Genomic DNA, 23,083 nt, shown 5'->3' on the forward strand with positions numbered 1-23,083 from the left:
TTACCATAGAATTGACCCCCTTTACCCATTTCACCCTCTCCCACTGCTCCAGTGGTTTTGAACAATTTGCCAGGTTTCTCTTTTTGCATTTTTAAGTTTTTTTGTTTGTAGGGGAAGAAGGGTTCACCCAGGTAGACATTGTTGGATTATAAAGTTCTCTGAGTTAATAATGATGTGTAGAATTTTATAGACCCTTTTCTTCTAAAATGTGCTGGATTTAATACATTATAAGTCCATTTTGGAAACTTTAAGCTCTGCCTGTGAATATCTTGGAGAAGTCAGATGTCACCAGAGTCCCTCTTTTCCTCCCCTTGGCCAGGAAGGATATGCCCATTGGTCAGAGGCCCCTACCAGCTTGTTTTTGTCTCTTTCAGAGCACTTACCAGATTCTACCTTGTGTTACTAATACACTTTCTCCTTTTCTTCCCCTCTCCACCCGCCCACTTAGGTGACCCTGCTAGTGGTTCTCAACCTGCTATAGAGCCTAAGACCATCGGAAAACACAGATACTTACATTACGATTCATTAACTGTAGCACAATTACAGTTATGAAGTAGCGACGAAAATAATTTTATGGTTGGGGGTCACCACAACATGTGGAGCTGTATTAAAGGGTCGAGACAGTAGAAAGGTTGAAAGCCACTGCTCTAGAGTCTAGAGAGTAGCTGATAAACTCCGTGAGGGCAGAGGTTCTGTGTCCCTTGATCTTGTATCCTCTGAAGCCCCAGTGGGCTGCTTTCTCCTTAGGGGCTTTGTGTGGAGTTGAGGATTTGGCTTGGGGCAGCGGTGGGATTCCCTGAGAGGTCAGACCAGGCTGCAGCAGCCTGGGGCAGGCGAGTTGCTGCTCTGTACTGTGTCCAGTGAGAAGGCCTGGTTTCTCCAAGTAACTCCTTCACCTTAAGACGCGTGGCCCTGGGCAAGGCACCGCTTCTCTGAGCCTCTCTCAGTTCTAAGGAGGAATGCCCGCTTTGACCATTCACATGGATATTGTGAGGGCCAGATGGCCAGATGCTCAGGAAAGGAAGAACCCATGCTAATTCCCCCATTCATCTAGTAGTTTTATCCAGGACCCACATTAGTAATATTTCCTAATAACTGGATTTCCTACCCCAATCAGTGGCAGACTTTTAAAAGAAAAAATAGGTTAACCATTGGGAATTAAAACTTTTTTACTACTGTCTTGCCCTATTAGAGAGTATATTATGCAATACAAGATTTTTCTTGATCATTTAAATCTTCCTGGTCTATCACTTATTCTTCTATAAGTGATATTCTTCTAGTAATACCCTTCAGATTTTTTAAATAATTTTTAAATTCTTTAAATTGACTTTAGAGCAAGAGGAAGAGAGAGAGAAACATCAATGCGAGAGAGAAACTTCTATCTGTTGTTTACAACCTGGGTATGTGCCCTGACTGGGAATCAAACCCGAGACCTTTCTGGGCAGCAGATGATGCTCCAATCACCTGAGCCACACTGGCCAGGACTGATACCCTCAGGATTACTTAGCAGCACATAGATCCTCGCCCTAACACTAAAGAATCCCAACCTATTAAGGTTTTTAGGGCATGTGACCTCTTTTATGTAATTTATATAGTTTTTTAAAATAGTTAAAGTACAAAATATTTATACTCTTTTTGTTAGAGGGAGGATGGTTAGTCTTATTTCTTGTACTTGCTTTGGAGTACTCCATCTTTTTTTTCTTTTTTCTTTTTTCTTTTCTGCTTCTAATCTGTAGCCGGTTGGGAAACAGGGTAATGAAGCTTAAAATAAACCAGGTAGAGTGAGAATAAAGAGCTTGTGAGTTGGTTCTGTGGCATTCTCTGGGAGAGGACCGAGAGCTTCATGGTGCTGTCCTCGCTTTGGATACCACTGCGTGTGTCCCGATTGTCTGCCATGCTCTAGGTCACATGGCAGCTTCACATACATGAGGATGATACTCTCTCAGAGTTGGGTGTGCTTGTATGAGGCCTAACTGTCCCTTAAGTATGGTATAACCGAGCCTTGGGAGTTGATTAGAATTAACTTCCAGATTATAGCTGTTTTGGTCATTTGGGGAAGGGGTGTAAAACTGAAGTACAGAGACCCCAGGATAATTTTCATGGCTAATGCTCACTGAATTGAACTGTTAGGACAAAATCTAGAAGGGCTCTTTCCTGTTACCTCTCTCAAAATATCTTCAGAAGACCCAGCAGAGGTTCCAGGACAAGGATAAAGGATTTGAAAGTCTCAGAGCGAGCACCTCACTACTGAATCAGGAGCCTCTTTCTGTTCATTTCATAACTCTGGCGATGAGAGGCTTCGGTTTCATTCAGGTCACCTCCATTAATGCCTTAGGACAGAGTAGAAACCTGGGGTCGGGGTCCCTAAGCACAGTAGGCTGGATCATTTGCTCCAGTGTTGGACAACTTCCAGAGCGTGGGGACAAGGCAGGCTCCTGGCTTCCCTGCTATCACCCTCACGCACCCCCCCCCCACACACACACACAAACACACACACAAACACACACACAAACACACACACACACACACACAAACACACACATAAACACACACACACACAAACACACACACATACACACTTACTCCTACTCAGCTCGTTGGTTACTCCAGTGGCTTTGCTTGAGAATCCGGCCATGTTTCTCTGTAAAAGTGGTGGGGACAGTTAAGATGAATATTATACCTGTTAGTAGTAGTAACTTCCACTTGCTGAGTGAGTATCTAATAAGTCCCGGGAAGTTCTAGACACTTTACAAAACTCCCTAACACTTCTCTGAGGGAGGTGATATTATAAATAACGAAGTGTGTGCAGTGCTCTTAACACAGCACGCGCCTGACTTCCATGGCATTTCCTGAGAATGTGTGCTCCGTGGCAGCAGGCACCTCGTTGGGTCGCTCATTCACTGCTGTATCACCAGGGCCTCTGGCAGTGCCTGGTGCATAGCAGATGCTCAGCAAATGTTTGTTGAATGAATCATAGATGTTAGTTGTTAGCCCCATTTTTACAGAGGAGCAAACCAAAGCTCAGAGAGGTTTAGTGATTTAGCCAGGTCAGAGAAGGAAGTGAGCCTCTGAGTCGGGATGGGAACCAAAAGCCTGTGCTCCTAACCTTTTCCTCCCCCCACCTCCCTAGGAGGCGTGACTGTGGCAGGAAATAGTAAATGCCTGGACATGCCCCTGAGCAGGGAGCCCTAGGATGTGTGATGTCTGTGCACTGGGTGATTGGGAAGATGGCCTTGCCTCTGGGAACTGGAGCTGGGATGCCACCTGCCTGAACTCCTCCTCTGACCTTGGGGCACTGCAGGGTCCCTCCCCCTCCCCCAGGCTGCTCAGCGATTTGTCATCTGTGAAACCTAATTAGCACAGCTTCCATTTCTACAATCTTTTAACCCTTTCATTGATTGTATGGCGCTGGCTCCCTTGACAGATTTCTGCCATGGCTCTGATTATGCTGATTTTTAGTCTGCATGATCTGAAGGAATATGATTTTAGAATGTAATTCCAATTAACCAAAACCAATGTGGGAGGGAAATCACGTGTGCTTTGGGAGAGGCTGATGAATTGCAAGTATATACAATTTTATGATAGGAATCTCAGTGGAGTCCTCTCCTTTGCCTTGATTTGCATGGATAAGACATTATATGCTTCTTCTTCCATTGTTTAAATGACTAATGAGGTTTGTTGCTTTTCCGGTTTTAATTTGAAAGTGTTTTTTATCTGTCACCTATATTTAAACTCCTGGGCACTGTTTTGTAATAATATCCAAAGAGACCATAACAGCACAGATTATACATTTGCTGACTTTGTGTTTAATGTGGACTTCTGTATAAGTAGATGCCACATTTTCAAGCTAGAATGATGGTGAGAAGAAATACAGTCTCTCTCTGACCCATGGTGCGATCCCGTTCATTTACATTACAGGAGAGTATACTTGGCCAGAAAGAAAATTATTAACCCCTTTAGCCAAAGCGATATTCCTAGGTATTTACTTAAATAAAGCTTGGGTTCTTTCCTTCTTAAGTGAAGGTAACTGTGTATTTAAGGATTCAGGAAAATGCTTTCCAAGGTCCTTTTATCCTTTGTGTTTGCTATCGATTCCTGCTTGTTTGTAGAGTCATATGGGGCCTTAGGACATAAATATTAGATACCTGCCCCAGGCTAGACAGTATTCAAGTCATCCTCAAAAAGCAACTCGCTTCTTTCTAGAAATCTTAAGAGAGAAAAGCATCCTTGGGGCATCATTAGAATGGATCATTTACTTGAGAAGTTTTTCCTCATATCTAACCTAACGTCTTTCTTTTCTGGTCTTGTTCAGAAAAATAAAAGTAGGAAAGAGTTCCAAACACACCCTCTTCTATGTTTTATTAAGAAGGTTTGAATAAGTATTGATAGATATTAGCATTTGTGACTCTGGCTTGAATAAATATTGATATTGATATTAGCATTTCTGACACTGTGGTGTCAAAAATAATCAGCCCACTTTCCCTGTAGTGCTTTAGAGAAATGAAGGGAAGGGGAGGGAAAAGGGAACAAAAGCCGGTTATGACTTACTTCAAGGCTCTCAGGCAGCTAAGGAATGGTTCTGATACCTTGTATGTAGACGGGTTTGTTACCTTAAGATGGTGGGAACTGTTGTGAACTTATTTTTAATTGCTTGTTTCTAGGTGCATTTTGACCAGTTTAAGGAAGCGTTAATACTTATCTTGTCCAGAACGCTATCAAATAAAGAACACTTCCAGGAGCCAGGTAAGGACACCAAGTGTTTTCTCTTTGTTCCCCTTTCAGAGCTGTGCAGGGAGGAATGTGGGGACCTCGAAGCATGTCTGGGAGAGATTTGGGGCATCTGCCTGTCCCAGATTGAGCAGTTATTTCCAGTGGCTTGTCTTTTGATATTATCTTAAAAGCCTTGCAGCTGTTGAACACTAAAATGAGACTTCCTACAATAACAGCGATTTGGGAAAGAAATAATTGGATTGTTCCTAGGCAATATGTCAGATGGTGGGCAATAACTCATATCATTCGGATGATACGTCCTCTGCCCTTATTTCCCATGTACATGGAAAGATACGCTTGAGGGAGAGGGGAGTTTTGCTGAAAGAAGGGTGGCCAATCTACAGATAATCATATTTAGTTCCCAGTGAATGGATAACACTCCACTGTAGACATGATTACATTTAATATAATTGTTTATCTCCCCCCAGCTCAAGTGAACGTTTTTGAGGACCATTTGATTCATGTTTGTATTTTCAGGGCCTAGTAGAATGCTTAACCCACAGTAAGCATTCAAATGTTAATGGCTTTAATATGTTTCATTGAGTTTTAAAAAGGCACCGGAGATTATAAAACACATTCTTTTATGTATATCTAAGAAGAAAACTTGTTGCCAATTATTGTAAAATGGAATCAATTGTAAGACACATCCTAATTTCAGTGTTCAAATCTAGGTGTGTATTTGTGTGTGTGTGTTGTGGGGGTGGAGGGGGTGAGGGGTAGGAGGAGGGCAGTGTGAGATAATCAATGAAATATGATAAACATATAGTAAGGGGAAGTTTAAACAGTGTTGAAATTTGAATTAAGTACAGTCCAGTTTTATCAAATCAGTGGTTATTGAGCTAGGGCTACAGATGACTATAATGGGGTATGAGGGAATTTGGAGTGGTGGTGATGAAACTGTTTCATGTCTACACTATTGGTGGTAGTTAACAGATTTCATGAGTTTTTTTCCAACCCACAAAACTGTCCACTAAACGGATGGAATTTTACTCTGTAAAGATTTTTACTTATCTTAATAAACTCTACTTTTCAAAGAAGAACATCAAAAATATAGTCCAGTTTTTGAGTCTGAGGAGAAATCATTAACGTTTACCGCTACAAGGAGTCATTCAATGTGACCTATTTAAGCGAAGCACAGATGGGAACTCGTTTCTTATCCTCTCTGATGATCCAGTTCTTCGTCCACCCTCTGAAGTGCTCCGGATTCGTGTCACATGTATGAATGCTGTGGTTAGCGCTGCTGGATTCCGGGTCTGCTCTCCCCCTTTTGCATATGGTGACCACCCCGTGAAGGCTATCGCTAGCCTGAGGCCTGCCAGGGCCTGGGAAGCCCACAGTGGGCCTGGGAGGGAGGTTGTCACCTTCCACACTAACATTAGAATTTCTGGGGGCGGCCACGCTGGAACATGGACTTTTGCTCTTCTGGGGTCTCCTGTTTTATTGGTGTTTTCCCTCATTTAAGGTTGTCTGTCATCTTGACAACAATAGTGCAATATGCAGGGTCCCTGAATAGAGCTATGGTGACATCACATTGTAGTTAATGTGAACATAGGTAATGGAAGCATAAGTTCCTTCCATATTATCCTGGAGACTGGAATGTGCTTTTATGCAGGTTTGGAAGGGGCATGCCTGTTACTAGTCCAAATGATCCTCTTGCTGCCCTTTCTTCAAAAACCCGTGCTGTCCCTTAAATTATAGACCATGTCTTTGTCAGGCTGGAGAGAACTCCGCCATTTTTCATGAGCAAATGGAGGCCTGAAGAAGGACATAGCTGAAATTCTCACAGATAGTGGCAGAGGAGGAGGCTGACGATGTATCGCCAGGGGGTATGACTTCAGGAGCCGTTAGGTTCAGGATGTTGACCCTCAGATGGGTGAGCTGGGGATAAACCCAGCCTTAGTCAGGGCAACCTGGCCTGGGGGATTCTTACAGAGACAGTAGGAAGGCTTGAATAAGAGTGAGCTTTACCTGATCGTTAGTGCCGGGGAGACCTGTGCCCTCAGTGTTATTTGGCTGTTGAGCACTTCATTCATCTTCTACCAGGAGGGCTGTGGTATTTTCTTCTTGCCTTTTGAAATCAGAGGATCTCCTAGACTTTGGAAGGTGACTGAAAACATATGAGGGCCATAATACATACATAGCCTTGGAAACTGAATGGGTCATGAATTGATATTTCATAACACCTATGGTTTTTATGCATTAGAAATCCAAGATGCTATACCAAATCGTAATAGAAAAACCAGCTTGATGTGATGGAAAGAGCTTACAGCCGGGAGGTTATGAAAGACTGTCCTGGCCCTTTAAGTGAGTGGTCACTTTGTATGTAAAAGTGTTTGTACTGGAAATACTTAGAATAATTTCGGCTTATAAATACTTAGAATACTTTCGGCTCCAAGATTTCATTGTGTTGTCTCCTAATAGCTGAACGACATTATCTACTTTTTTTAAAAAAACTTAGCTTTTTGTTTCTGTAAGATTTTACCAAACATAAGTTGACACTATCAAGTTTTGCTTCCTAAGACAGATGCCCAATATGTGACATACTATCATATCCCCCTAATAAAAGGCAGTTATCTATAAATAATACAAAAACAAAGCTATAATAGGATTTGAGAGATGATGGAATTATGTCATTATTTCCATAGTCTTGGGTTCTGCCATTTATATCTTCTTTCAGGTACAGTTTCTTTATGTTTAGATCTAGTTTATTTTCAGCATCCTTTTAACTCTGATATTTATAATTCTAAATTTTAGGAAGAGAGCATTTTCTTTAAAAAGCAAAAAATAACCACCACAACAATATGACAATATAATGAAAAATACTGAAATTCAGATAAGGGCAGAAAAATGGATTGGGGTTGTAGGGAATCATTTTGTAAATTCCAAACTGATTAACATTGCCAGTGGCATAACTCCCTCGTATCTACATCTACAATTTCATTTTTTAATTATTTTCCTGGAAGAAGTGAGGGGCAGCAACTTAATTGTTAGTCAGTTTGCTATGGCCTTGGAGTAGAGGGTGTTTGGATGGAACTGCTGGCACAGGCTGAGAGCTGCGTAGCATCAGCATGCTGCCTGAATCTGCCACCGGAGAGTTTGTCCTCATTTGATGAATCTTGCGTTAGATTTTCTGTTCTATAGTCCATGTTAGCATAGAGCAGCCGTTCCTTTCTTTCCCTGAAATGGTTAATGTAAAATATCTTTCCTTTGTTTATCTGGTGAGGGAAAACTCAGGTTCAGAAAAGCCAAAGCATTAGAATAATAAGACTAGACATGGTTTTGGTTCTTTTGTAATAAACATTCCTAATTCTAGGAACTACCCTACTTGTAATTATTTTCCTTATATTATGAAGAAGTTATGATGATAATAAACAGAATACCCTTCATTTAGTTGGCTAATGTGCCTTAAAACAGGTCTGATGACCCAACGTTATACTAACTAGATCCTGAATTGCAAGGATTGAAGATTTGGGTTTGTACCTATATTCAGAGGCCTTGGGCCAGGCCCTTCTGTTTTCCTAAGAGTTATTACACACAGGTAGCCCAACAGGCATGTTCTGCTGCCCTCTCTTTGAGTGATAAGATAATGAAGAATTGGATCTGTGAGATGCTACCAGTAAAGATCAGAACATTTCTCCATAAATTAAAAGCAAAACAGCCCTGGCTGGTGTGGCTCAGTTGGTTGAGTGCCATCCCATGCACTGAAAGGTTGTGGGCTTGATTCCTGGTCAGGGCACAGGCCCAAGTTTTTTTGGTTTCGTTCTGGCTTCTCACATCAGTGTTTCTCTCTCTCCCCCACTTCCTCTCTCTCTAAAATCAACAAAAACTTTTTTTTTTTTTTAAGCAAAATAAAGCCACTACCACTATCACTACCAACTACAGAGGAGAGTAAGGGGCATCAGTTCATGAGGTCAGGGGAAACAGATAACGTTCCCACCTAATGGTGGTCAGGTAAAATGATAGGACCTCCTGGAATTATGAAAAACATTAGGGACCAAAAACTGTAAAAATGCCTTTGGCTAATTATTACACACTCTCGATTTTATACTATAGAAATAATTATGAATTTGTACAAGGACAAGTATATAAGGATAATCATTTAAAGTAAATATTTGATAATGAATTGGTTAGGCAAATTATGATGTATCTGTATAATCAAAGCTATTAAACTGTGCTGTAGAAAATACTTATTATGATGATGACTTTACTAAGGGTAAAAAAGCAATCTTTAAAAAATATATATGATGTGTGCAAAAACATATTCATGTTATTTAAAATGAAATCAGTACGGGTGGTGAGAATTTTTATAATGAAACAGTTTACTTGGGAGTTCTGCTGATGTTGTAAGTTTATTTCAACCTCAGTGTATGAGAAGGTTTCACACGGGGAATGATCGACGATCGTTTCTACAGGGAGTGTGAGAGCTTTTGCTGTGTCCCTTTCACATCAGCCCATTGCCGGAGGGAGAGGAAGAGAAAAGGAGGCCAATAATGAGATGGAGGCAGCTCTAGTTTCTGAGATGATGGACTGGATACCGTCACTGTGCATTTGCCACTGCTCTTGCCTACCACACAAAATGAGGTCAAGGAAACTTGCTGGGAGATTGAGGGCTGTGAGATTCTCCCTGACTTGGCTGCACTGGGGCCCCATGGGGGTGCTCCCTCTGACCCCTGGCTCCTCCTGGGAGAAGGCTGGAGAAATAATCCTATCATCGTTATCTACTCAAAAGGGTTTTCTCTGGACTGATCTTCACCCGCAGTCACTCTCCTGCGATGCTAACCTTCCCTCCAACATCCCTCCCAGGCAAGGCCATTCTGAGCCACCCCATTACCTCTCTGTCTGGAGCAGCTGTGTTCGGCTAGATGCATGTTGAGACTGATAGGAACTGATGCCCTTGCATCCAGGGAGGACCTGAAAGCATCAGCAGAGAGGAGGAGCTGGGAGCACTGTGGAATGGGCCTGGAAGCCGCTGCCCCAGAGGGCTGTGTGCACACAGTGTGGGTGATGGCCTTATCTGTGAGGACTTCCTGAGGGGCTGGGAGCACGCTGGGAGGCAGAAGGAATGGTGGGTCCTGTTGGGAGGCTTTTCTGATGTCCTTTTTATGTTGTTCGTTCTCTCTTGGCCTTTCCCTTCCCTTTCCCTCCTTGGGACAGCCCCACCTCATTTCTTTCTACCACCCCATTCACCTCTTCCTTCCTCTCCTCCTTTCCCCTCTCCCACGTTTCCTTAAGATCTCGGTCTCCTCCCCCATCTGTTCCTCCTGGTCTGACTTCCCCTGCCCTCCGTTAGCCTCTGGGTCTCTGCCCATCTTCTGTTTCCCCCCCTTCTCTGTCAGTCTCAACCTGTCTCTATCTCTCTATGTCAAGCGTGTCAAACTCATGGTTCATGGGCTGCATGCTGCCCACAATGAATATTTTTGCAGTCCAGCCAATGTAACGGTATGTAAGAAACGTTTTAATAAAAATGTTATAACTTAATTTTTACAATATCCTGTTAGACATAATTATTAATAACAAAGTACAACATTCGCTAATGACTGGTTACAGTAATCATGTGGCATTCATTTTCTTTACTCGCAGGCACACCATTTCTCCCCACTAATACTAGCAGAGAATATTTTAGCAGCCTGATGGCCACGTCATTAGTCTTGGTCTAACTTGTTTGGTGTGTGTAACAGGAAATATTTCACTTTCGGAAATAAGAAAAATAAGTTTATTTGTGTTACACTTATTTATTTGTGCAGTTATTAAGTGTCTGGTAAGTTAATGTTCAAGAAAATATTACTTTCTATTAAAATGTTCTATTATTTTATATTAAGGATTACTCATTTATTTCAGCCCTTTGTATTCAGCATGTCTCTATTGAAATAAACCTATGTTTCTATGAAAATTGAAGCTTTTATTTTTTTGCAGTCCACATAAACTTCAGCCTTGTTCATTTGGCCAGTGTTAGCCTTTGAGTTTGACATGTGTACTCTGTCTTTCTCCATCTCCCTCTTTCCCTCTCCCCCCCTCCAGTCTCTTCCCCTCACCCCCCTTTCTCTCTCTGGCAGTCACTATTGATATGTCTTGGTCTCCCCTTTTGTGCTTTCTCCTCCCTGTTCCCTCTTGTAGAACCAGGTAGGCTGCCTCTCACTGTGTGATACTGGGTAAGGCGCAGACATAGTGGGCGAGGAGGTGGGATGTGCTGTGGGCTGGCCGGTGCTCATTTGCTGCATGACTGCCCTCTCCCAGGGAAGCTTCCGGCGTGCTTTACCATTAACCATGGCCCCCGCCTCATTTCTGTCTTCTCTCCCATAGACTTCAGGACTCCTGTGAACTGGGCAGCGTGGAGTGTGGAGAGAGAGCCTCAGACGAGGGGTGCCCTGTGCTGAGGTCCTTTGGAAGGAAGTCCAGGCCTGGGAGTGCTTTCCTGGGCTCACTGAATGGGGCAGGAAGGGAGGCAGAGAGCAAGGCCCTGCGTGAGCAATTCCAAAATAAGAATATCAGCACCAAAAAGGCAGGGCTATCTTCTGCCTCCTGGAAATATCCTCATTTTTAGGAACAAGGAATTTTGATTTTTTTTAAAAAGATAAAATATCCATATTATCCCTCAATAGGTACAAGATAGCACCATGGCAGGTGTTCTGTAACCAGGAGCTCAGTGACCCGGCCTCGTACCGGAATGCATCTTGAAACTCTGTTTTCACTTCCCACAATGTGCTGGGGATGCTTCTTCGTCCCAGCTCTTCAGCTTGTGTTTTTGTGCCCAGAGCGTTGATGGATTGAATGACTGGTGTTGAGGCTTTCTGGTAACTGTCTCGGCTTCCTCTGGGGCCCTCATCGCTTTGCTTCTGGCTTCAGGAGAGTTCAGCATTCCACTTGACACCCTGAGTCACCCTGGGGGCTGTGGCGGTTCTGGGAGAGGGCACTGCTCCGGCAGAGTAGGGGAAGGAAGGGAGTTGGGTCAGGGTTGGGGGTGGGAGAGTGAGTGTCATTCATTTTCTCTGCCTGCAGATGGCTTATCCCGAGGCTTATCTCACTGACATTGTATTTCAATCTTATAAGTATGGACAGACGTTCTGGTCACAAAGTCATACCTGTGCCAGGCGGCCTGTGCTGCTTCTGGAAGGTGAACATGATCACAGGTGCCTCTTCTTGGGACAGATGAGATGTGGAGTAAAGAATGTGGTGTCTGGGCTACCAGATTTTGTTTCATTTCTAAGGCTAGAAGCAACGGTTTGGGGTTTTTTGTTGTTGTTGTTGCTTTGTTTTTTGTCTTCTGAATTCTAATTAGATTTTTAAAATGCTTTGCCCACCTGCACTTTAGAGACTGTGAGTTGCTTCCAGATTACTCCAGCAGTTTTTAGAAATTGAATCAAACCAACTGTTTGGTTTATGGAATAAAGCCTAGACCAGTGGTTGGCAAACTCATTAGTCAGCAGAGCCAAATATCAACAGTGCAACGATTGAAATTTCTTTTTTGAGAGCCACATTTTTTAAAACTTAAACTTCTTCTAACGCCACTTCTTCAAAATAGACTCACCCAGGCCGTGGTATTCTGTGGAAGAGCCACACTCAAGGGGCCAAAGAGCCGCATGTGTCTCATGAGCCACAGTTTGCGGACCAGAGGCCTAGGCCATCAGATTAGGTCAGGTAGGATGCGTCTTATAATAAGGTCTCCAGGGTGACATCCCAGACTCCTCCAGGCAGGCAGGGCTTGCCTGCTTTCCTTCGAGGCCCGTTTTTACTTGTAAGTAGTGATGACAAATAGGAGACGTGGAAAACGGGGACGTAGGGGAAATGACGTAGATGTGGGACAATCCAGGTGGGATTATGAAGATGTTCAAGGGAATGAAACACCCAGAGCAGGGCACTCCTTTATGACTGTGTTTGTTCCACTGGCGTTTCCCCTTTCACCCTGGAGCTCATGACTGGGACATTTACTTACAGTTATGTCAGGGGAAGAAGAGGATGTAAAATGGCCCATAGATAAAGGTGTTCCAGTATGAAGCCCAGAACTGTGTAAGTTACATCTGGATGCACGCATAAGACACATGAACTCTGCCCCAGGGCTGCGGGTCTACAAGCCTTCACTGGGCATGGTGCGGGAGGGGCGGGCACTCTCCACTCAGGTGGGTCCGTGTCTTTAGGTCCCCATGAGGCCTGCTCCGTGGTCTGCTGCTGTGCACTTATAAAAGGCCTGACGGAGGTTGACAGGAGAATAATGGAGTTTTCAGATACTTAACAACCATGACTGTTGACCATGTATGTTCTCTCTGGATCTCCTTTTGCCCTCTTTTCCTTTTTTTTTTTTTTTTTTTTAATCTTGTAAGTACAGTGATGCTGGTGCTCTGGATAGGAGAGGGATGTGTGAGTGTGTAAATTCAAGAAGTAACTTTTTCATTGGTGCGATTAGCCTCATTTATTGGTCACCTGGGTAAGTTGGGAAATTCAGTATGAGGAAACCCTAATACCCCCTTTATCCTTCGTGCGTGCTAATATCCCTATTCCAAAGAGATGGTACTGTTTAATAAAATTTCTCTGAAAATTGACTTTGTGATCTATATGTACGTTCTGTGAAAAATGTTTAAGTTTGCTCAAAATTATATTAAAATAAGTAATTTTTTTTAAAGTTTCTGGCAACACAAAAATAGGTAAGTGAATAGATTGACTCAAAACCCATAGGATTCCTAATGGTTCACAATCCGTTACCTTCCACTGCTTAGAAAAAGGCTATTTCAAATCTATCCCTGCTTGCCGCGCAGCATGGGTATTGAGTGGTAGACAGCGAAGGAGTCATGTCTTGCACGGGTGGTTTGGATTGAATTACAGTGGGTTTTCCAACATGGTTGCTTGGACCCACTGCTGGCTCTCCTCGGGGGAAAGTGTGGCGAGCATTCGGAGCTCCTGGGCCACTTCCGTCCACAGACCATGGCTGTTCTCCCGCTGGGAAAATCCTGCGTCACGTTTTCTGATGTTACCGTTTTCCTTTTCATCTTTTCCAAGCCCCCGCCATTCCTAATGGTGTATCTTGTTGTCTGTCAGTAAAATGTAAGGATATGTCATAAATTAAGGATGGTTCTGCATTGCCTCTTATCTGACTAGCATCTGTGGGTGTCAGCTGCCAGCAAGTAGCTCGGGTGTCTGGGCCGATCCTGAATACTCACAGGCTGACACACTCTCTTCTGATAAAAGGTACCTTCCTATGTGCATGCGGGTTTCAGTATAAATGTCGTATGCCTCAGTGCAACTGTAAGAGAATCGCTCTCCTTAATGCAATGACTTGGTTGGACTTTGAGAAAGCTGGATATAAATATCGCTAGAAATTATAGAGCAAGCATAAGTACTTCACTCTGGGCTCTGCTGAGCATTTCCAGGATGCTTCTGACTGCATCTGTGAAATCTGAGCTGATGCAGAGGAAGGGCCATGGGGGAGGGAGACTGAGATAGTCAAACCAGGTCACCCGTCCTTCCAGGGAAACTACCAAGGAATGGCGAACCCCTCACATGGTTTTAGTGATGATAAAGGAAAGGTTTTGCACTTCTCATTCTTATCTAATCAGCCACCCTCCTTTTGTTGGTGTATGTATAGACCTCCTCTACAAATCTACATGCATGAGTTCAGGCATGTCTAGTTAGGGCTGTCATGTTCAAACAGAACAGATTTTTGTTCTCCAGAGAGACATTCTGTCTGTGCGGATGAGAAGAGTCAAAGTATTGCCAGTCTTCCGTATACTAATGAAGTGTTGTCTTCTAATTCTGTGCAACAACAACAGAAAACAAGCCTATATCTAAGATGACATGTGCCTAGAGTGAAGTATTTGTTTTATTGCTTTAAAGCTGTTAAAGGGAAACGGATAGTTTGTAGTGGTGGTGGTGGTGGTAGTGGCGGTGGTCATGATGATAAAGGTGATCATGATGGTGATGGTGGTGGTGGTGGTGAATGTTGAACCTGTGACACATTATGTCAAAATGCTGAAGTCCTTTAAGGTCAAGAGATAACTCTCTCTTGATGCATAAGTCTTTTTGTTTTGTACACACCGAAACTCTTGAAGAAGGAAAAAAACATAGTGCACCACTTTTCCTAATGCGGTTTCACATTTGCTATTTAATTCCACAGCGTTTAATTTGATAATGAGCTCTGGATGCCAGATTTCGTATAGTCGATGAGCTGTCCTTAATTGATTCGGAGCTGCTATGTCAGTTCCTTTGTTCTGTCATCCTGCTTGTCTGATAGATCAGGAAGGAGGATGGTTAACAAAGGGGCCCCTGAGGCACGAGAGGGGTGCGTTTCAGACTAGTTGGTGTGAATCCTAACTTTACAGTGCTGATGCGGTGGTGGTTTTATCATGACTTTCTAAGACTTCCTCCAGGTGTCTCCTTGTTAGTATGATCGCTCCCTCTTCCTTTCCTGCAAAACAGCAGCTTAATACACAGAACAAATATGACCCCTGGCTTTGTCCTCATCTTCATTTCGTACTTCTAGCCCAATTCGCCCCTTCCGGCATTGCCTCTCTCCCATCATACGCAGAGAGGTACTGGGGTGCGGTAAATCCTTCAGGATTAGAAGCCGCGCTCAGCATTTGACCTGGTGGGTCACACACACCCCCGTCCACCACAGCTGGCAAATGGTGGCGGTTTATTTTGGGGCTGGTATAAGAGGCCGCGTCTGACGGCTGCGAGTGTCAGCTCGGGGCTGAGATCGTCCTGTAATGTGGCCTCAACTCCTGTCTCCTTGCCCAGACTGCTCCCTGGAAGCTCAGCCCAAATATGTCAGAGGCGGGAAGCGTTACGGACGAAGGTCCTTACCGGAGTTTCAAGAATCCGTGGAGGAGTTCGCGGAGGTGACCGTGATTGAGCCCCTCGAGGAAGAAGAAGAAGAAGAGGCAAGGTCTTCACACATCCCGGCCGATGAGCAGCATGAGGTAAGGCATGGGACAGACACAGCCATCCAGACCGCAGGCGTGGCTGGCCAGGACACTGCGTGTCTGTGATGCAGACAGGAAGCCTGGGGGAGTTTGTGGCTTTTCTCCGTTACCACCTGCTTGCTAGCCTTCTCACTTGCCTTTTGGACACACATGGCTAACCACTCTATTGTTTGAATGTTTTCATCCGTTTCAGCCTTGGGAGAGCTGATGCTTCTGTGCATGCTTTCTGTCCATACATTGTTTGGTTCAGTTATTTTCAGATGATCTGGTGTCTGCTACCTCTAGCTGTTCCTAGAAATAGATCTCTCCCCCATGACCCTGTCATTTTCAGTGGTGAAAAGCTAACCAGCCCCGTCCCCAAACAAGAAAACGGTGCCCGGGACAGTAGGACATGCAGGCAGTGTGTTGAGGCACTGCCAGAGCAGGCATCTTCTCTCTTGTGGGGGAAGCAGTTTAAAACTTGGTTCCTGTCACAGCTCTCAGCAGTTCCTCGGCACCAGGCTCGTCTGTCTGGCTCTCCAGCAGTCAGACGCACCTGCCTCCCTCATCCCCCGCCTTTTCATTTCACACGCTGCCATCGTGTACCAATAAAAGAGAAGCAGTAACAACATTTTCTTGATTCCTTTTTCCAGCCCATTGACTGGCATGCCATTTATAGGACGTGATTGAATGTGTCATGCTGAGCAAGCTCTAAACACTTCTTGCACATCCCAGCTCAGCCTGGGTTGCAGATATTTCAGATACTGATATAAACTGGAAAAGAGACCAAATGTCTGTAGGTTGTGGGTTGACTGTATGTGTGTGTGGTGTGTGTGTGTGTGTTCATTTCTGTCTAATGTCTATGTGCAGGTTACTATGACTTACAGGAAGCTTGCTCCATTAATTTCTCCAGCAATCAGAGAGCACCCTCTGCTTTCCAGAATACTCACAAACCCAGAGTAATGAAAGAGCCCAAGCCCTGAGCAGAAATGAAACTGGCCACAAGTTCTGCAGTTTAGATGACACGTGACTGGTTGGCCAATCAGAAGTTTGCACCATTTAAAAAAAAAACAAAAAACAATACCAGTTCTCACCCCACAAGTGAAAGAGCAGTGTCAAACCTGTGAGCCTGAACGGAAGGAAGGTAGCTAGAGAAGAGAGAGAGAAACCACGGAAGTGGTGTCAGAGTCGTGTGGTCTGAGAAGGGACATGAAAACAGAGAAGGCCGCCGTGAGAAGCAGGAAGGGAAATGCCGTCTGGAACCCGGAACGTCACGGCCCTGGGGGCCAGTCAGTCTGAGGCAGCGGCTCCTTCCCGTCTTGGCTCCGTGGGCTGGGCTGGGTTTCGGACCCTCTCCCGGGTCCCATTGAGAATGTAGATAGAGCCTTTTCCCCAGTGAAGCACACACATTCACATGCACCAACAGTTTGCATCTACAGTTTCAGGGAGGCCAGTAATTTGCATGCTTCAGTTTTTACAGTGTGGGTAATATTTATCTTGCTGTCAGGGAGGGCATCATTTTATTACACAAAGTCTGCTTAGTAACCCTGAGTCCTGTGGAATGTGTCTGAGACACCTCTCTATGGAAACATGGTTAAAACATGTCTCCACACTTTAGGAGGTAAGCTTTTATTAGGCAGAGAACACTTTTAAGACTGGCATCTCCCTTTTCCAGCTATTCTGAGTACCCGAGGCATTAGTATTTGGTGTTAAAAAATTAAATGATTACTTAGTTTTTTAAAATACATATTTTTATTGATTTTTAGAGAAAGAAAGGGAAGGGGAGAGAGAGAGAGAGAGGGAGAGAGGGGGGGTGGAGAGGGAGGAGAGAGAGAGAAACATTGATGAGAGAGAAAGTCATTGATTGGCTGCCTTCTGCACTTTCCCCACTGGGGATTGAACCTACAACTAAGGCATGTGCCCTGACTGAGAATTGAACAAGCAACCTCTTGGTTTCTGGTCATCTCTCAACCACTGAGCCGCACCAGCCAGGCTAATTACTTAGTTTTTAATAAGATAGTTTCTAGTTACCACCTGGGGATACCCAGAAAGTTCTCGGGCTGAGCTGATTTTGTTGCTGGCAGTATATTTCTTACAGCCTTGTTTTTTATCTTATCTACTGACTTCCAGCGAGATTTATTGTTTAAAAAGTGAGAGTCTGGTTTCATGTCTGAATAAAGATAAGAGTTGAGGCCTGAGTCTGGGCAAAAGATTGGAAGGGAGGGGACAGAGAACGGAGGGGAAGAGAGAAAAAGAGAGCGACAGACAGACATTGATGGTTGCCTCCCGCACACATCTCTAGCAGAGGCCAGATCAAACCTGAAACCCAGGTACATGCCCTTTATTGGGAATGGAACCCAAGACTCTTCGGTGCTGGGGCCAAGGCTCTACCCACCGAGAACACTGGCTGGGGCAGGTATGATCTTTTGATGCTAAATATAGAGGCTTTGGTGTCCAACTCCCACCGACAACCGAATAGCTAATAGAGGCCTGGAGGGGTCATTTCTCTGATGGTCTGCTTCCCGAGGACTTGGGCCTCGACTTCGATGGCCTGTTACATCTTCCCCAGAGAGCCTCCAGTCACCGCCTCTCAGCCTGTCTTTTTAAATTCGGGAATGTGGCCGAAACTGGTTTGGCTCAGTGGTAGAGCGTCGGTCTGCAGACTGAAAGGTCCCGGGTTCAATTCCTGTCAAGGGCATGTACATTGGTTGTGGGCACATCCCCAGTAGGGGGTGTGCAAGAGGCAGCTGGTCGATGTATCTCTCTCATCGACGTTTCTAGCTCTCTATCTCTCTCCCTTCCTCTCTGTAAAAAATCAATAAAATATATTTAAATTCGGGAATGTGGACTCAAACCAAAGCTCTTTGAGCTGTGTTTTTTTTTTTTGCTTAAAAATGAAGTATGTGGGGAGCAGAAGGGAGCCTGTCAGTGTTCAGATCAATTCATCGCTTTAAAAAATGAGAGCATCCTGTGTGACATTTTGGATGTTCTTGTTGGCACTAAGGCAGGCCAACCCCAGCTTCATGCAGTCCCCGTAGTCGAAGGTCACAGTCACGGACACCTGCAGCCTGCTGGCAGTGTCACCCATATGTTCGTCTTGTGCAGACTTCTGGGCCCGGATAGCAGCCCATTTTCCTGGCCCATCTCTACAGTAGCCTCAGTTTGGCCAACAGATGTCCACACGGGCAGCACGGGCAGCTTGGGCCTGTGTGAGAAATAGCCTCGTCCCTTCTGCAGAAGCTGTCCGGGTCTCCTCGGAGTGCCAGGTGGCCACCAATGGGGGAGCTGGAGAGGAAACCATTCTCAGTGACCTGTGGGATTTATTTATTCTTCACTCATAAAGCGTTCAGTTTGCCAGGCGTTCTTTATTGTACTGTTGACTTCTTTTTTCTTCCTTCTGGTTGCTTGAGGCCCTTTGGTCTCCTGCCCTTGGGTGTTAGGAATGTTTTAAATGTTTTATCAGTGGCTTATACTTCCTCGCAATACCACTGGGCCACACAGGTGGGGGGGGGGGGGACCATGGACGGGCTGGGCCTCCCCCAAGGGAATATTTCATGAGAAGCCAGTCAGACGGAGAGCAGGAGGCGGCTTCTTGGTTTTGATAGTGTGTTTCCTTTGACTCTGGATCCTGGCTCAGGAGCCATGGGACTTGGGCTGCCTTCCGGCTGCAGTTTCTTTTCTTTTCTTTTTCTTTTTTTAAATTTTTTTTTATTAAGATATTATATGTGTGCATACCTTACCAATCCCCACCCCACCCCCATTCCCAAACATGCCCTCCCTCCCCATAGTTTTTCCTCCATTGGTTATGCTTATATGCATCCATACAAGTCCTTCAGTTGATCTCTTATCTCCCCCATATTTCTGCTGCTCTCTGACATGCCTGAGGTTTTTGATGAAGACTAAAGCACGCGTACCTGCTGTCAGAAGTTAAATTGGGGTGGGGGGGGGCAGGGGGGAGAGAAGGTCTGGCTGTAGTTAATACAAGAGACTCATTTTAGCTCTAGGGTGATTCAAGTAATTATTTTGTGTATCTGAGGACTGGGTAGAGGTGGACTGTGGGAAGGAAGAGGGTCACAGGCGCCTGTAAAAGCTGTCCTCGTGGTTGGCTCGCTTCCTTCTAGGCACTCATCCTGGAGGGCTATGCGAGCAAACAGCCAGCTGAAGGGATAAAACCATACCCCCTCCGTCTCTCCAGGGTGATTCCACAACAGGGCAGTTTGCTAAAGGCTGACAGTTCATTCCGAGGCTCCGGGGTTAGTGGTTCAGAACCTTCTTCTGCGTCTTCCCTCGGAAGGCCTTCTCCCACCATGTCCATAACAATCACTCCAGATAATCCTCCGCAGTCATCCTTCTCTGCGTCCACCTGTAACACCACCCTTCCCCTCCCACCCACGAAAACATAGACACGCAGACCAGGGAGAGCGGTGCTGGGACAGGTTTTATTTTTAACGTGATGCCCCAGGCCTCCTCGGTGACAGCGCCTTGGACCGCCTCCCGGGGCCGTTGGGGGTGCCCCGTGGTGATGGGAGCCGAGGGTGAGCACCGTCGTGGTTCGTCTGCAGTGACAGACGCTCCACCACGCGGCCTTGACGCTGAATAGAATAGATGGGAATAAATCTCGTTGGGAGGTGGTGTTGATCATAGGCCACTTTTGTTTCAGTGCACATGTGTGAAAGCCCTCAACAAATAGTAAACATTGTATTGTCTGCATCCCGCCCTCCCCCTCCCCCAGCTTTATTGAGGCAGCTTGAATCTTTATGCCGAAACAGGAAATATGTCACCTAGCTATGCCTCCCCTACCGAGTTTAGTAGAGAAAGACCACTGTTATCTGCTGGGTTCTCAGCCCTGAAACGTGTATTATGGGACTTCATTTGGAAGCCCTGCAGCAAAATGTCCTAATTCACCAGGGACAGGTCGGTTCCCCCTCAGGCTGAAACTGGCCTCCACCTTCTGCTTAATGCGTTTATCTGGCAGGTGGGTCCCTCGGGAGTCTGCCCTCTCATTCTGGGTGGTATTGAAAGGAAAGTGGTGATTTTTTTTTTCTCTTTTCATGGGGTCCTTTTCCCTCGAGGCAATTCAACTGGACATTCTATTCTGAATTAACCCACACGAACAAAGGGCACATTCTTGATCCAGACGTGTAAGGTGTGACTAGTGAGAAGGTTTTGGTTGTCATCATTCTGGCTTCACGTCATTAAGAAACAGAAGTGAGTTTTTAGGTTCTAAAGAGTACATCCTCCCCACCCCCCCACCCCAGCCTTTTATATGCATATATGCAGTGGCTCCTAAACTGACCTTGAGTCTTATGTTCATGCTTCTTCTAAGGGTAGGTAGGTGGCAAGGGCGCAGACAAAACAAAACAAATCCCCAGTTCTGTTCTGTATCGCTTGGCCCTGGTAGGAAAGGTTGTTCAATTAATACAATTGGGGCAGGGCCACTCTGCTTTCTGCCCTGGTTGAAAACAGGGGACGCCTTGTTAACTGTTTTCCTCCATGGGAATAAATCAGGTCTAGTAAGATCCTTATCAAGAGCAAGAGGCTTTAAACAATTATTTTTTCGACTGTAGACAATAATAGGGTAAGCCAAAACCCTGCAGTTGAAGTGAGGACCTGGGAGAAAAGTGAAAGCCAATGGCTTCATTTGCCCAAGAATGGACAAGCCAGTTAAGTCTTTGTGGGGACCGTGGGGTTAGGAAGATGGGAGACAATGTTGGTTTAAAAACTTTTAAGAAAATGATTTTACTACTCTACATAAAATCAAACGTCTTTAAGACATGTGCAACTGACTTAGAGTCGCCTTATGTTCATTTTCGTATATGTATCACTTTGCAGTTAAACTTTATGAATTATTCATTTACATTGTATAGAGTAAATATTTAATTCTGGAATAAACATCTTAATAACTGGGAGAAGTTCTGCTTTTGTAGTTGAAATGTACCTGTTTTCCCATTATTTCCATAGCATTTTTTTTACGTTGTCTTTCAGACAGTTTTTTAAAAATATGTTTTTATTGATTTTTAGATAGAGAGGGAGAGGGAGAGAGAAACATCAATGAGAGAGACACAACCATCGCTGCCTCCTGCACGCCCCCTATTGGGAACCAAGCCCACAACCAGGACATGTGCCCAGACCATGGGATGATGCTTAATTCACTGAGCCACACCTACCGGGTCTTAACATTCCATAACATTTTTTGTCTAGTTTTTTACTTTGACAGTCTGTAAGCAGTTTCAATACTGTGGTCATTTATTTCCATCAAACAATATGTCATCACCAGGATACATTTTTTATTCATGGAATTCCAGTGTTTTCCTTTACATTTCTTAAGTCTGATTAGATCATCTGGCTATTCCCAGAAATGAGACACTCATCCAAGATGCAATTGTAGATCACTTGAAAGTGCTATAAAGAAGCCCCTACAAAGCTAATAGGGTGTGGAGGCTTTCAAGCTTTGCTGTTCTGGAAAGTCTTCCTGAGGTGACCCTAAAGGGAATTCCCCTGGAGTCAGCCCCCTCCTCGTCCATCTTCCAGTCAGCGGTTTCTAATACTTACTTTCTAACTAACACAGACAACCAATAAAAAAATGACAAGTTAGCCCCAGCTGATTTGACTCATTGGATAGAGTGTTGGCCTGCGGACTAGAGGGAGGGTCCCGGGTTCGATTCCAGTCAAGGGCACATGCCTGGGTTGCGGGTTTGATCCCCAATAGGGGGCATGCAGGACGCAACCGATCAATGATTTTCATCATTGATGTTTCTATCTCTTTCTCCTTCTCCCTTTCTGAAATCAATAAAAATATATTTTTTAAAAATGTATAAAAAATAAAGTGACAAGTTTACTGATAATAGTAACATTTGCCAATTACACACCACTGAGTGTTTTCCAAATGGAAAAGCAGTATTCACACTATCAGATTCCATGAGCAGATGTATTAAAAAAAAAAAAAAAAAAATCCCTTTCCTTTAAGTTCTTTAAGTCCTATGAATCAAAACCAGTTTCCAACTTTGGTAGGAGAGTCATTAAGAATAAAACTCTTTTAAATTGAACATTTCTCCACATTGGCAGCACCGGAGGCTTGTTGGCATCCAACTGTGTGTGCATTTAAAAATCGTACACCGATTCCCGTTCTCAGCACTGACTTGCAGCGTTTCCTTGCCTTAAAAGATAAAGGCACTGATTTGCCCTCTGGAAGGGACAGTCCTGCAGCTGAGCTACTCGCCCCTGGTTCTGAGCAGAGATTGGGAACCGGGCTGTCCGGGCCTCCGTGGACCACTTTGCCTTCAGAGGTGAGACCGCGGGGAGCAAACCAAAGCCCCAGGAAGTGTGTCCTGCAGAAGTAGTAGCCAGACCTGGGGCACGCTCAGTCTCCAGTAGCTGGCCCACTATTTATAAATAGGGCATAAATGCCACAGATGCTATGTTTT

At 44.6% G+C, this 23,083-nt stretch overlaps 1 protein-coding gene across 11 annotated transcripts in view; it reads left to right on the top strand.

Annotated features, from left to right (window-relative positions):
• The window catches only part of NIN (ninein), a 103,073-nt gene that overhangs the window by 16,789 nt on the left and 63,201 nt on the right, over positions 1-23,083 (top strand). For 6 of the 11 annotated variants that reach the window (XM_045580901.1, XM_045580903.1, XM_045580886.1 and 3 more), the window contains 3 exons: positions 4,662-4,743; positions 13,858-13,947; positions 15,496-15,677. In XM_045580901.1, coding sequence (XP_045436857.1) covers positions 4,662-4,743; positions 13,858-13,947; positions 15,496-15,677 — 354 coding nt within the window. The remainder of the gene's footprint in view (positions 1-4,661; positions 4,744-13,857; positions 13,948-15,495; positions 15,678-23,083) is intronic. The other 5 variants (XM_045580926.1, XM_036437191.2, XM_045580922.1 and 2 more) reach the window with 1 other exon arrangement.

Source organism: Pipistrellus kuhlii, unplaced genomic scaffold, assembly GCF_014108245.1.
Source record: "Pipistrellus kuhlii isolate mPipKuh1 unplaced genomic scaffold, mPipKuh1.p scaffold_m20_p_1, whole genome shotgun sequence".
In the NCBI taxonomy this organism is placed as follows: Eukaryota; Metazoa; Chordata; class Mammalia; order Chiroptera; family Vespertilionidae; genus Pipistrellus; species Pipistrellus kuhlii.